Source organism: Xenopus laevis, chromosome 1L (genome assembly GCF_017654675.1).
Source record: "Xenopus laevis strain J_2021 chromosome 1L, Xenopus_laevis_v10.1, whole genome shotgun sequence".
Lineage (NCBI taxonomy): Eukaryota > Metazoa > Chordata > Amphibia > Anura > Pipidae > Xenopus > Xenopus laevis.
In genome coordinates this window covers 15497010-15512530 of record NC_054371.1, presented here as the reverse complement: position 1 = coordinate 15512530, position 15521 = coordinate 15497010, and the positions used below count along the sequence as shown (strand labels likewise).

The 15521-nt window shown below is 37.5% G+C and overlaps 1 protein-coding gene across 5 annotated transcripts in view; it reads right to left on the bottom strand.

Moving 5' to 3' along the window:
* The window catches only part of ctnna2.L (catenin alpha 2 L homeolog), a 1040499-nt gene that overhangs the window by 804221 nt on the left and 220757 nt on the right, over positions 1–15521 (bottom strand). For all 5 annotated transcript variants that reach the window (XM_041580668.1, XM_041580677.1, XM_041580652.1 and 2 more), the window contains 1 exon segment: positions 7489–7692. In XM_041580668.1, the coding sequence (XP_041436602.1) occupies positions 7489–7692 (204 nt within the window).

Here is a 15521-nt window from a genome sequence, read left to right as displayed (position 1 = left end):
ATGTGTATGGCCAACTTTACATATCTGTTGTGCTTGTGACCATTCTGGTTTCTAAACAGAGGCATCAAGAAGCTGTTAGAATTGCAAAGCAAAGGACAAAGAGTAATCAGATTGCCAATCAAACAGCAAGAAAAACTGTCATTGAAAGTCATTGAGATGCAAGTATACCAAGGAGATGCAGTGGGAAACACTGAAAGACAACAGGTTCTCTCCCTACTGTCCCCACATCAAATATATTTACCCCATAATACCAGATTCTGTAAACCAATGTGTTTTCCTCAACAACCATACTGGTCCCCTATCTTATCACATGAGGAGTACAGGATAAGCCTTGGAGTGGTAATGGGAGACAATTAGAATCACTTCCAGGATTAGGTAGACAAGGCTCCATCTGCTTTTTGGGACTCTCTGGAACATTTCTGTAAAGTGTTTTAGTGCTTGATTCCTTTTTCCCACATCAGCCATGCTCCTGCCCCTGAAATCTGACTGGTCATGTGCATTAGGAGCCTGATGCTATAAATCACTTGGGTACATTGGTGTAACTATAGAGGAACCAGGCCCCCCACAGTCATAGTGAGTGCAGGTTGACAGGAGGGCCTAAGCCGAGGGTTGGTGTACAGAAATACCCCCTCTCCAGCCGCTGTCCTACCTTGGGTGGGGAGCGGAGAACATGGGTGAGTGGTGGGAGAGGGGCGTGAGTGAGTTGGCATATGGGGGACCAGGTAGGAGTCACTGTGCACTGGGCTCCCCCTCAAAAAAATCCAGGGCACAGCTGACGCAGCCTAATAGTTATGGCATTGCTGGAGTAACAATTTATAAGTTTGACGTTCATTCATTTGGAGGTTTATTTACCAAAGTTGGAATTTGTGAATTTAAACGTTATTTTAAATTGGATAAACTAAAAAACTTACCAAAGTTGAATGCGTTGAGGGTGTTTTTTGCACTTAATAAAGCTCTAAAATTTTAGTTTTAATTCAAGTTTGTGAATTTAGGGCAAAAAAATATTGAATCTCTGTAAGAATTTTAATTTGAAATTTGATAAATCAGCCCCTTAGTATACGTTCTTGCTTTCCTTATTTTCATGATTGTGTTTTGCTATGAAATATATATATATATATATGTATATATAATCACCTGAAAAAAACATGTTTGGGCCATGGGTCATGGGTGCACAAACAGTATTATAGGTCTTGTGCATTTACTGTTTTAATATGTATTCATAGAGTCTATAGACTTTTGGTTTTCCCACATAAATTCTAATTTACTAATTAGCCAGGCTTTAAATTAAATGTGGAAAATTGCCATTTACTGTGTGTTGAATTAAAAAGCCAGCTTGTTAAGAATAAGCTTGAGCATGACATCCCCGGCAATTTCAGGGAAAAATTATGCATAATAATAATAATAATAATAATAATAATAATAATAATAATAATAATAATAATAATAATAATAATAATACAAATGTTTCCTTTATGAAAGCTTCAGCTGATATTTTCCAAAGATTGGAAAATAAAGTTATACCAATAGTTTTCCTGTCTAATATGAATATGGTGCTCTAGCTCTGGAATTATAGGGGATTAAAGTGTTATAATGTATGGAGATTGAAGATGAAGAAGGTACACTAGTTTGTAAATAACATGAATACTAATAGGATCATAAGCTCTTTATATAATAAGGTTTACCATGCTAAACTGCAAATATTGAACACAACCATAATTTTGGGGAGAGCTGGTGGTTGTAGGTCAACAACATCTGAAAATTGTAAATCAAAAACATCTGGAGGGAAGCAATGTACCCATCCCTGCTCTATATATTAAAATAACCTAAACTAGACCTGTATGATAAGATTCCATCCATGCATCACCTTCTTACTGTCTATGTAGCACTTAATTCGTCATAGGCAAATTATTATTTATAAACAAGTATTTCCAGAGAAGGAATGCCTTATACACACCGGATATCCCTGTATACTGTGCTCAGTTGGAGATACCTCTACCTTTGGGTATTTAGACATGATCCATTATGTGAGGATGAGGAACAACAAAGCAGCAAGCAAACATTCCCATTTGAAATCACCCTAAATGCGTATCAATATACAAAGTTTGTCAATGTTTTATTTTTATAACAAATGATGCTAAAATTGCAAACTCATAGTAGAAGTGTTTTATTATCTCAAAATGGCAGTGTAAGGAGTTTTTCCCTTATCTTTTTTGATTAATTAGCATTTCCACATTTTACTCATTCCAGTACCGGTGTGTCATTAGCATATTAATTGGGATTAGCACGGCAAATGATAGCGCATAAGTAATAGCTCAGAATTACAATAGGTGTTAGCAGCCACATTAGGATTTTGGACACGGTTTCATTTTTGAGCAATGCATTGCACGAACACAGCTGGATGGGGTTTTAGGGGGGAATAAAGATTATCTAATTTTCATTGTTAAAAAAAGTTATTCTCCAGTTAGAAGTTTATTGATTCTATCTTAATTATCATGTGTCTCCTTTTATAAAATTCAAGGATATTAGAAGTTCTGTGAGCCATTGACCACATACAAGCACATATCTGCAGTTTGAGTGTTTTTATACAGGACTTCAGAAGATAATATTCTTATATTTTACCTTAAAGGGCAGAAACATTTTAACAATACACAATATATTTTTAGTAATTTGACGTTTATTGCCTAGGCTAACCCTTTGTACAAAAACAATTATGGTTCAAAATGTTAAGTACACAATCACAAAGTTTTTTCATAACATAATTATAATACTAATACTCCACACTTATCACTCTAAATTTATCACTCTTAATTGAGTCTAGGATTTAGTGTAGAGCATAAGCCATGCAGAAAGTAACCACTTCACGTATACAAGCAATAATTATTATTCATATTTCAATAAATTGTAAGTATTAGTACAAGTATGGGATATGTTATCCGGAAACCCATGTTGGGACCCTGGGATTTGCGTTAAATTACTCAGGCTGTTCCCCCTTGGTATTTGGACACCTAGGTGGTCCTTTAGTATGCCCAGGCAGCTATTTCTCCCTTCCTGGGTCCTTTTGGATTGTTCTATATAGAGTTTCTCCACTAGGTGGCACTGTTTGATAATATAAAGGGGTTTAGCACCATGTGGTAGGGGTCTGTCCTGGGACTGGCCTGCCTCACTGAGAGGTACTACAGGTCCAGGTCTGCTGGGGAAGTTAGTTAAGTGTGAGCTAGTGAATACGGTAATAGTCACTGTAGGAGTGAGAGTCAGCACAGGTTAGCTAGTGAGCAGATGTGGCTCCAACGAGGAGAAATAGTGGGTTAGGACCCCATGGTATGTGAACCACTAGAGCAGGGACACCAGTGGGTGAGTTGAGGACCAGATAGGGTACCAAGACCCAAGACCCCAGGCTGAATACAGTGGGTGAGGTGAGGACCACGTCTGGGTGCCAAGATACAAGACCCTAGGCTGAGAATCCCAAGCCTAAGTGTTCATCTGGAGGGATAGTGCCTATTTAGAGTGGTAACTATCAACTAAGTCTATTATTGCTGTTACTTTGACATATTGGATATTAGCTTGTACCCCCTGGAGGGAATATTGCTGTTTGAAGCTATCCTATTATGTCTGTGAACATCTAAGTACCTGTGAACTACTCCATTGCAACAGTTCTACATTAATAAACAAGTTTATGTTACTGCAAAGAAACTTGTCTGGCTGATTACCCTGCTGCATTGATCTACACCAGGTACTGGGAGTTGCAGGGAGTTGCACGGGTACACTGGGGGTCCGGGGCACACTACAAGCAGTTTTAGCCTGGTCACACACAGCCATAATACACAGCAAAAGTACACTCAAGAGTGTGCTCCACCCATTATCCAGAAAGCACCATAATGTGGGAAGGCCATCTCTCATAGGTTCAATTTTAATAAAATCATTAAATTTTTTACATGATTTACTTTTTCTCTATAATAATGATAATGAGTACCTCATACTTTATCCCAACTAAGATATAATTAAACCTTAAAGGATGCAAAACAATTGTATTGGGTTTAATTAATGTTTAATAAAGTATGTAGATCCAAATTACAGATAGATCTGGAGCCTATGAGTAAGTGCCCCTATAGGCACGAAACGCGTTAGGTCTTCATGTCCTAATAAATTTTCTACTTTTTACATTTGTTTCTTTATTTTTGGAGACCCTCACACCTTTTGGATACAATGTTTTTGGTTTCTGCACCTTGGGACTGAGGTGAACTGTGAGTGTTTTCCTCCTTATATTTCTTCTATTATACATTTTTGTATCTTTACTTATTTAATATTTATTTTTGTTGAGTGGTACCATAGATACTTTTTTGTGGCAGTAGCACAAACCAAAGTATTTTCAGTTTTAGATCTGGAAACCCCCAAGCCTGAGCATTCTGGATAACAGGTTCCATACCAGTACTGTCAGTTCTTTATTAACAGTTATAGACACCTTTATATATGCATTAAATTTAAAGTTGTGAATTTTAAAGGTTTAAATACAGTTGAATTGTTTCCAAACTCAAATATTTGCTAATTTATTAAAACATTTATATCTAAAAAAAACTAGAGTAATTAAAATTTTAAAAAAAGTTACTGCATTAAATTCCTATTCTACTAATTTTTTTAAATTTTGCTTAGGACAACCCCAGTTGATTTCTATGTGAACTCGCAAGCTTTTAAATGCGTATGTTCTACATTCTAGCTATTTACATTTTTTCCACTTAATAAGTATCGAACAGTCAAGTTTTGGAAAATCTCATTCGAATTCATGAGTTTAACTGCAAAAATATTTGAATTGTGGTAACAAATTTAAATTGTTTGGAATCAGGGAGATTCAAACCACTGAAGATAATATTAACTTTTTGGGAATTTTTATATTTTGACCAAATGAATCATAGTAACTCCCAAAGGAATTTAGTTTAGAGGAAATTAAATGGAGTATCCTGAGAAATTATTTCAGATATCCAGGTCTAATATATCTGTATTTATCAAAGGGTGAATTCCATATCAAATTCTAAGTAAAATATTTAATGCATATTTAAAGGAGAAGGAAAGCTACTGAATCGGTTTTATTGGCAATATATTAGCCACAATAGTGCAAGCTATAATATATCTTATCTACAGAATGTTTTACCATGCTTGAGTAAGTGACATCACTTCATGCCTGAGTCTCTCCCTGCTCACTCAAAGCTCTGGGCTCAGATTACAGCAGGGTGAGGGAAAAGGGAGGGGGAGAGGGAAGCAAACTGAGCATGCTCAAACCCTAGCCCTGGAGGTTTAAGCTGAAAACAGGAAGTCTGATACAGAAGCCCATGAGTACACAATATAAGGAAAGAAATGTGGTGTTTCTTTTGACAGAGGACTCAGAGCAGCATTACTTTGAGGGATTACTGGTGTATTTATAAAGACCTTTCTGATAAAGCTTACTTAGTTTTAACCTTTCCTTCTCCTTTAAAAGTAGGAGTGATATACAACTTGAGGTTGAGAAGTTTGTGGAGGGTTAACTTATTCACTTTAAATAATTATTCCCCTAAATCTCTTAATAAAACATATTTTTGGGATATTAAAATACCAATAAAAATCTGTAAAGACACTTGGGAACAACTGGGCACAATATTTTGCAAGCACTGGTGGTATAGCAATTAAAATGAAATGGATTATATCAACATAGAAGAGACTGACTGAAATTTGTATAAATAAGAAGTGGTTGGCCCTTTCATATTTGCAATCAATTCCAGAAATTTGAGCATTTAAAAATACAATTTACAAAAGGATTTCCGCTTTTATCTTTCGTGGTATAATGGAAGTCATAGAGGCCTATTTATCACAATTTGAATTTGTGAATTGTAGAGGTTTTTTTTTAAATTTGATTAAACCTAAGATTTTACCAAATGATTGTTCATGTATTAAAAATTATAATCTAAAAAATGTGATCAAATAAACGAGTGAAAAAAACTCAAATGCATTGAATTCGTATTCTGTGTATCATTTTTTATTTTTTTTTAAAAGTGAAAGATTTTGAAACGTTGAATCGAAAAAAAATGGCTTAAATGTTGCCTTGGAGAACTCCCAATAACTTCTAAATGAACGTGCAAGTTTTACATTCAAGCTTTTCAAGTTTTTTTGATGCTTAAAGGGATACTGTCATGGGAAAAAAACATTTTTTTCAAAATGAATCAGTTAATAGTGCTGCTCAGCATAATTCTGCACTGAAATCCATTTCTCAAAAGAGCAAACAGATTTTTTTAATATTCAATTTTGAAATCTGACATGGGGCAAGACATATTGTCAATTTCCCAGCTGCCCCAAGTCACGTGACTTGTGCTCTGATATACTTCAATCACTCTTTACTGCTGTACTGCAAGTTGGAGTGATATCACCCCCTCCCTTTCCCCCCCCCCAGCAGCCAAACAAAAGAACAATGGGAAGGTAACCAGATAGCAGCTCCCTAACACAAGATAACAGCTGCCTGGTAGATCTAAGAACAACACTCAATAGTAAAAACCCATGTCTCACTGAGACACATTCAGTTACATTGAGAAGGAAAAACAGCAGCCTGCCAGAAAGCATTTCTCTCCTAAAGTGCAGGCACAAGTCACATGACTGGGGGGAGCTGGGAAATTGACAAAATGTCTAGCCCCATGTCAGATTTCAAAATTGAATATAAAAAAAAGCTGTTTGCTCTTTTGAGAAATGGATTTCAGTGCAGAATTCTGCTGGAGTAGCACTATTAACTGATGTGTTTTTAAAAAAAAACATGTTTTCCGATGACAGGATCCCTTTAACAAATACCAAACATTTGAGTTTTTGAAACTATAATTCCTATTTGTAAAGTTTTAGCTCAAAAAATGCAAATTCAAACATGATAACATAGGCCCCTAAGTGTAAAGTCACTGATAAAATTATTTAGCTTTTCCAAGACTATATGCATTTCTTTTGCCATGAATAAACCATTTCCATAGTTACTTTAGTTGTATTTGTATTCATAAGGAGCTCACTGTGGTAGAATTTGCATGCATATGCCTCTTTAAAGTATCAACTCTCAGTAAACCATTAAGGATTCTGAAGATTTGTGACATAACCATTGACTGAAGCAGATCTGACCTACTTGTTACAAAAATATGAGACATGTAGTGTATCTTCTGAATGCAATTTCTTATTTCATACTAATTGCCTGTGAGCCATGTTAATGGATGGAATATTTCAGAGAATTCAGAAATTGCACAGTTGGCTTTTATGGTATATTTATAAACAACCCCTAAACAAGTGCAATATCCCACATTTCAGAGGCTTACTTACATCATGGAAATGAATTGTATATTCTGATAATTCTTAACAATAATATTCAGAATGACCCCACAGTAATTAAAAATCCAATATTAAATTAGAAATCGGCAAATGTCCCCTTCCCTATAATCCGACTGTATCAATACACTATAAAAAACAGCAGAAGGTAATAAAATGGGGGTGTTGACTTACATTGTTCATATACTCGCTCAACAGATCTTGGAGGGCCTGTCTGACGGAATTGCACTCGGCTACAATTCTTTCTCGACGGTCATCGCGTGTGCAAGAGGAGTCTGCCATTAGAGCCGCACCGCTTATTATACTCTCCAGCCTCTCTTCAAGAGATGGACGGAACCTTGCTTCACTGAAGGTCAAGGGATCTAGTATGATCTTGTTCTGTAGAAGGACAAAGTCAAATCATGAATGATTATTTATGGCTCTGTTTTCTGCATCTCTAGGCCAGTCTTTAGTAACATGGCCTTCTCTTATCTGTCTTGCTCAAATTGGGGAAGTTGAACTTTGGCAACATCTACATGACCATGAAACGAGCAGGAAAACCAAAGATGATGCCTTATGGATTCTTTATTAGCCAGAGCTAGGCATGTTGTCTTCTGGCAATCAATCCAGAGCAGGGGTCCCCAACCTTTTTTTACCCATGAGCCACATTCAAATGTAAAAGAGTTGGGGAGCAACACTAGCATTAAAAAGTTCCTTGGGGTGCCAAATAAGGGCTGTGATTGGCTATTTGGTAGCCCCTATGTAGACTGGCAGCCTACAGGAGGCTCTGCTTGGCACTATACTTAGTTTTTATGCAATTAAAACTTCCAAGCCTGGAATTCAAAAATAAGCACCTGGTTTGAGGACACTGAGAGCAACATCCAATGGGTTGGAGAGCAACATGTTGCTCATGAGCTACTGGTTGGGGATCACTGATCCAGAGTATCAAGTTACTTTTTTCTCCTGTTGTTGGAGAAATGTTTATTGCCATCTAGGTTCAGATTGTAATATTATTAACAATATTTATGAGGAAGTAGTTTATCTATCATCAAAAGCAGAGCGCCAGCTTCACATATCTGTGGCTGAAACTATGGCATTTTGTACAGTTTTTGCCTTTGGTCTGATTCAATTGACAATATGCAATTGTTTGAAAAGTACTTTTTGGCAAGAAACCTCTCAACAGATGGTTTCTTGAATTAGTTTGTATCAGTATTCTAAAACAGAACACCAAGGTGACCTTCAAGCATGGTAAAGAGTAGTCAATTGCACTTTTATTGGGTTCTACGGTGCCTTAAATGTTTTATCAGCATTGTAACAAGTACTTGTTTTCGTACCCCATAGCGAAAGGTTTAATCTAAATGTTCAAGGAATTTACTAAATTTGGATGAGTTTATTTTTTTGTTTCAAACTGTAAACATGTTTATTTCTTTATTCTGGAGAGGACTGCACGGTCCTACTTACTTACCCAAAACCTGGAAGTCAAGAGTTAGATGGTTTAAGAAGGTCTATAATCAAATTCAAAGAGAAGAAAGCTTATTGCCAGATGTTCACTTCCTTGTAATATTATTACTAGCAAGATATGTCCATTAGAACTTTGTAAAAATGACTCCTTTGTATGAGGTACTTATAGGTAGAAAACTCAGATCAACAAGTTTTCAACATATTCAGTAAATTGCAAAGTAAACAAAAAGGTCTCAAAAATAGAATTCTGAAACACTCAGGATGAGACATGTAAATGCCAGAAAGAATTAGCACCAATAATGGACAATTCTCAGGTTGATACAATTCACAGAGCAATAATTAAAGGGAAAAATAATAATTGTACAACCCTTATGTTAAATGATTGTGATTATATTTAAACTAACATATTGTTAAACCTATATGTGATAAATAAAACAAAATAATTATTGTGGTGGAGATTATAAATCCTAAAGATATTTAAAAAGGTAAACAGTCCAAACAGATTTGCTGGCAGCAGTTGTCCATCCATGCTTGGTCTCTATATGCAGAACTATTCAGTGGGGCTGCTGTCCACCATGCCTGACAAGAAGGATTCATAGCCAAGCTTCTCTTTAACATGCACTCATACTGATCTCTTTCTCCCTGTTATAGTACTGTCAAAATACCACAAACAATGCTAAAATATTTAGCATAGTTTTACTTTTTACTTTAACCACAGAAAGAAGTAGATGAGCTATAGTGTTAAAGTAATAGAAATGTGCTAGACATGTTCTTAGTTTCCCAGGTGCCCTCAGCCATGTGACTTGTGCTCTGATAAACATCAATAACTGTTTACTGCTGCACTGCAAATTGGAGAGATATCACCCCCCCAAGCAGCCTATCAACAGAACAATGGAAAGGTAACAAGATAGAAACTCCCAGACACCTCTGATGAAGGATTATGTTAAATTAAACTGTTAGGTTGAGGGTACACAGAGTGGTGGCTCTTTCAGCCAGAGTTTTTTCTGCAGAGCAAATCCGCTCCCTTCCACAGCCCCAGTTATCTGCACTGAAAATTATAGCTTCCAGGTACATAGTGCAGGTACATAGTGCAGGTACATAGTGCAGGTACATAGTGCAGGTACATAGTGCAGGTACATAGTGCAGGTACATAGAGCAGAGTAGAGGTGTTCTGAAAATATTTGGTTGTCTTTCAGGCCATCTTCTCGCCCCTCCATGTATTTGCACTCAAGCATTACATATATAGCATTACATATATTCAACTCACATTCTTTTATCATCAGCTTTCTTAAACTGCACAAGCTGATATCCCACTTCCTTATTCCAACTTCCTGGAGAGAGAGCTCACTCACAGCTCCTCCATTTTTTCCCAGATGACCTCTACTGGCTTATTTAGCCTAAGTGAAAACTAGGGTTGTTATCTGTTAAGATTTCACCCAGACAGCCCGGTGTTTGGAAGGGCTGTCTGGGTGAAACCTCCCTGTCCAGATTTCCAAATTAGGATATCTGGACATGTCATCAGTCCTGCCCCAAATGTCACCTATCCTGCCCCCAAGGTGACAATCCTAGTCAACACATAACGCTGTTATTCTCCCTATGTGCTGTGTCTAACAGATTTACCTACATGAAACCTACCACTGCGCCCAAAAACATCATGGATTACTCAAGTAAAAATAAAAAAAGCGACAGGCTCGAAGTTTGCAGCAGTCTAGAAACCCATAACAACCACCAGGAAGTTTTTGTTTGGTCTGCTGTTAAAAAAACCCATCTAATTAGTCCTTGACCGTGGACATTCTAATGTTTTATTTCTAGCCCTAAACATTTCAATGTCACTTAGCCACAGATACACTGGGGAATTAAAGCGATTAGAATAGGTGTTCACAAGAAATAGAAATCAGATTCTCCTCCACTTGACCTTGAAGACACGACAGAAAACAAATCTGTCTGGTTTTTTTAGGTAATTACTAAGCTTGTTTGCCGACCTATTGTTTTTAATTGAAATTAAAGATGGGTAAAAGCAGGACGGAGCTCTCACAGTTTAAGTCGTTGAACTTGTGTTCAGAGAAGCACAGGTTATTCTAGGTCGCATTCGAAACGAAAAGCTCTGCAGCTTCAATTTATCAAGCTTAAAATGACTTTTTTTTTTTCCTAAGAGGTGCTGGAAGATATGAAAGAGAGACTGCAATGAAAACACCCTAAGGCACAATATTAATCTGACAAGAGGTCAGGATACCATTGAGCTGGTTCAGTGTCCCCTGTATCAGTCTGTTGTCTTTGGTCAATGGAGCAAGAATGTTCCGACCACTGCTCTCAGATATCTCTTTTCTCTTTCTTTAGACTTTTATTTTTTCATGTTTGATATAGAACTTCTGCTGATTTGTAAAAGCACTTTTACTATTGAAACAAATTTCCACGTGTCTTTGTTTCTTTTGGCTTCATAGTGAAGCCTCAACAAAGCATAATTTATGTAAATGTAGGTTTTCCAGGTTTTCAGAGATATGAAAGAAAGAATTAAAAAAAAAATATTGGTCTTTTAATATTTTTTTTTTTTTGATTTATAGGGGTTATTTATAAAAACACCTGCCGCAAGTGTTAAAGCACTAAGAGACACTAAGGGGGTAATTTATTAAAGTCCAAATGCCAAAAATGAAAAATGTGAGCTGGTTTTTTTTACAATAAAATCAAAATTCTTATTGAAAAAACTTGATTTTTTTTTTTCATTATACCCGAGGACGGAAAAGTCTGAATCCGAAAAAAAAAAAAATCCAGAGGTTGTATAAAAGTCAATGGGAGAGGTCTCTATCCTATTTGGAAGTTTCTATGTTCTGCACTGGAATTACCCTGAAAATCAGCATACTGTATTTTAAAAAAATCCCAATAATTCTGGTTTTTCGGGAAAAATAAAAAAAAAATAAAAACGAGCGATACAGGAAAATACTCGGAAAAAATTGTCGATTTGGATTTTTGCTTGATTTTTTTGTGTTTGCCCCCAAAAAATAAATAAGGTCCAATCATGGATTCTAGTTTGGTCGGACATTTTGAATTAAAATATTCAGGGTAATTCGGATTTTGATAATCATGTTCCCCCCCCATTTCAAATCACTTTCGACAGCCTTTTCCTTTAATTACGTGGTTGTGGGTGCAGCCCCGCCCTCTATTTAATGATTGTGATAACTGAAGTGATAAGTAGCCTACGTCCTTGTACCAGTGCTGTACCCTAACTGGACTGTGTGAATGATGTACAAGTGAGGGGACATGTACCACAGACAGTGTTGTCTTCATTGGGGAGGCACAGGTCCTTGTGCTCAATTTTACATTGCAAATTCCTATGTCTATGGGAGCTTGACACAGGGTGGGGTGGCTGTCTGTAACTGGTTTTCCACCCTGCTCCATGTGGATTATAACTTTTAAATGTTACTTACATTATACTTGCTTGCAGACTATTGCACTTTTAATTATCATGAAATTATCATGAAAGGTCTCCAGTGAGGAATGCCGGAATATGGCAGATTCCATTCATATGTATAAATGTGATATAAATCATAGTGTGTGTGTCTGTGAATACCTTCTGTATATGTGTGGATCGGCTATATGTATACAGAAGGTATAAGGAATCAGGGCACCATGGCCGCACCGTCATTTAGCATTACAGCCTTTAGTGGCCAGGGATATCAGTTGGCAAAGCCTTTGATTCCAAACCTGACAGTACCGTGCTACAATTTGCACTCTGCTGAGTGTTAAAGGTTCACTAACAGCACCGTGCAGTTCCAGTTCCATTGTCAGTTTGATGGGCAGTGGGAAATACACTTAAAATTGCCCCCATTAATTTATATGGCAGCCGCCTGCAGGCCCAGATGCACTGCCTTTCGAGGGAATTGTTGTTTAAAAATATGGAGGTCACCTTGAGTCCATGACCCCACCCATGCAGATGACTGCATGTCTTTCACCATTATTCTTTAATACTAGTGATGGGCGAATTGGCGGCATTTCGCTTAGCCGAAAAATTTGTGAATTTTGTGCGAAATTTTTTTTTGCCGCCGGCGAATTTTTGCCGGTGAATTTTCGCGGGCGTTTCTCGAATGTATTCGCTGTCGGTGAATCACGCAAATTTGCCGCAAATTTAAGCCTACCGAATAAATTCGCCCATCACTATTTAATACCAAAACTGTGACTTAAGGAACTGTGTAAAGGTTTGGCTTAAGAGAGAGCCATCTATCTTAGAAAATGAGGGGGCGTAAGTCTTATGGGTGGAGCTCTTCTCTTGTAAAGAGCCCAGAAAATTAATTGTAGGAGTCGCTATAGACCCCCTAATGTAAGTGAGGAGGAGGAGGAGGAGGAGGCTAAGATCCTCATGCAAATAGTAAAGGCTGCTAGTTTGGGTAAAGTAATGATAATGGGGGATTTTAATTATCCAGATATTGACTGGAGCAACAGTACTGCCAGATCAGTTAATGGGAAGAAGTTTATAAACTTATTGCACGACAATTTTATGGCACAGATTGTTGAGGAGCCAACTAGAAAAAATGCTTTTCTGGATCTAGTGAACCCCTGGATAATAGTGACCATAATGTTATATCATTTAGGGGCACATTTATCAAGGGTCGAATATTCAGGGTTAATTAACCCTTGAATTTGACCCTCAAAGTTAAATCCTTCGAATTCGAATATCGAATTCGAAGGATTTAGCGCATACTTGATCAAAGTAAAAATCCTTCGATTCGAACAATTTAAATAGATCGATCGAGGATTTTTCTTCGATCCCAAAAAGCTTAGAAAAGTGATGGGGAAGGTCCCCATAGGGTAACATTGTACCTCGGTAGGTTTAAACTGCCGAAGTATGTAGTCAAAGTTTTTTTTAAAGAGCCAATACTTCAACTATCGAATGGTCAAATAGTCGAACGATTTTTAGTTTGAATCGAAGTCGAAGGTCGTAGTAGCCTATTCGATGTTCGAAGTACCCAAAAAAATACTTCGAAATTCAAAGTTTTTTATATTCAAATCCTTCACTCGAGCTTAGTAAATGTGCCCCTACATGTCTGGTGCAAAAAACAAATATACACTGGGGCAACAAAAACCACGACTTTCAGAGCATAGATTGGGACATTATGTTTTCAGATAAAAATACAGAACAAAAATGGTTGTCATTTAAATGATATTAAATTGTTACTGTTCTCAATGTATTCCCTTAAGGAGGAAAATAGAAGTATTAAGAATGACCCTATGTGACTTAATATAGATGTAAAAAGTTAATAATAAACTAATAAAAACTACAAGTCTGTTGGGACAGAAGCTGCATAGATAGGAAATGAGGACCACATAATGGCTGAAGCTAAGACTAACCCCAAAAGTTTTTTAAATATATTAATAGTAAAAATATGAGGCTTGAGAGTGTTGCTCCTTTAAATAATGGTACCAGTATGATTGTAACAGACACAGAAAAGGCAAATGCACTAAATTAGTTCTTTTCTTCAGTGAATATAATAGAGGAGTCTGGGTTATCAGGCTCACTTCATAGCTGCACTGATGGCACAGCTCAATCTAGTCAGTGGCTGACTCAGTATATGATTCATAAAGCTTTAATAAAAATGAAAGGGCCAGATGGCATATACCCCGAGTTCTAAGAGAGCTTAGTTCAGTTTTAGACCGGCCCCTATTTCTGATTTTCTCAGATTCACTTTCATCTGGTATGGTGCCTATGGATTGGAGTAAAGTTGATCTCATTCTAATATTTAAAAAGGGATTACAATCTCAGCCTGGCAATTATAGGCCAGTAAATTTGACATCTGTGGTGGGCAAATTATTTGAAGGCTTGTTAAGGGATCACATTCAAAATTTTGTCCTAGTGAATGTGTCACGGTCGGCACCCAGCACCAGAACAGATGCCAAGCACCCTGGTCTCAGCTCGTACTTCACCAGTTAAGTGACTGCCTTTGGCCTCGGGAGGAGCCCTTGGTTTACTCAGATGCCACCTGGACTTAATGAGAGGTGCAAGGTGTAAGTTCTGGCAGGCAATGGGGCACGACTGTTTACAAGGATGTGGAAGATAGGAAGCCACCAGGAACAGGCAGGCCGGGCCAGCACAAGCAGATAGAATAGTCGGACAGGCCAGAATCAGGATAGAGATCATAGAATAGTCGGAGAACAAGCAAGTTTTCAGGATTGGAGAGAACAGAGTAGTTTCAGGCAGGCAAGGTCAGGATTGGAGAGGTCAGAGTAGTAAGCAGGCAGGCAACGGTCAAACACAGTAGATTAAAACAGGAATCACAAGTAATAACACCCAGGAACAAGCTAATTGAACCTAACAATGGGCAACTTGCTGAAAACTAAATTCCCCTTAAATATTGTTTGAATTTGGCGCCATTGCACGCTGACGTGTGACGTCAGCGTGCGCGCCTTAGAGGAAACCCGGCACCAGGAAGGAAGGAGGAGCTGCGCAGTGGGCGTCCACGCCGAAGGAGCGGCGGTGGACCCCGCTGCCCACTAGACCACCCAGGGTAAGTCCTGACAGAATGGCATTATGAGCAGCAATCAGCATGGCTTTATGGTGGATAGGTCATGTATTGGGTCCACTTTTATATAACTTGTTCATTAATGACTATGGGGAGGGTGTTGTAAGTAATATCAATATAAAAAGTATGTGTTTGCAGATGACACAAAACTATCCAGCCCAATTAATTCCATCAAGGATGTGGCATCCTTCCAACAAGATCTTGACAAATCTAGGTAGACAGATCTTTCCATAATTTGAATCTTCATACCTTAAGTCT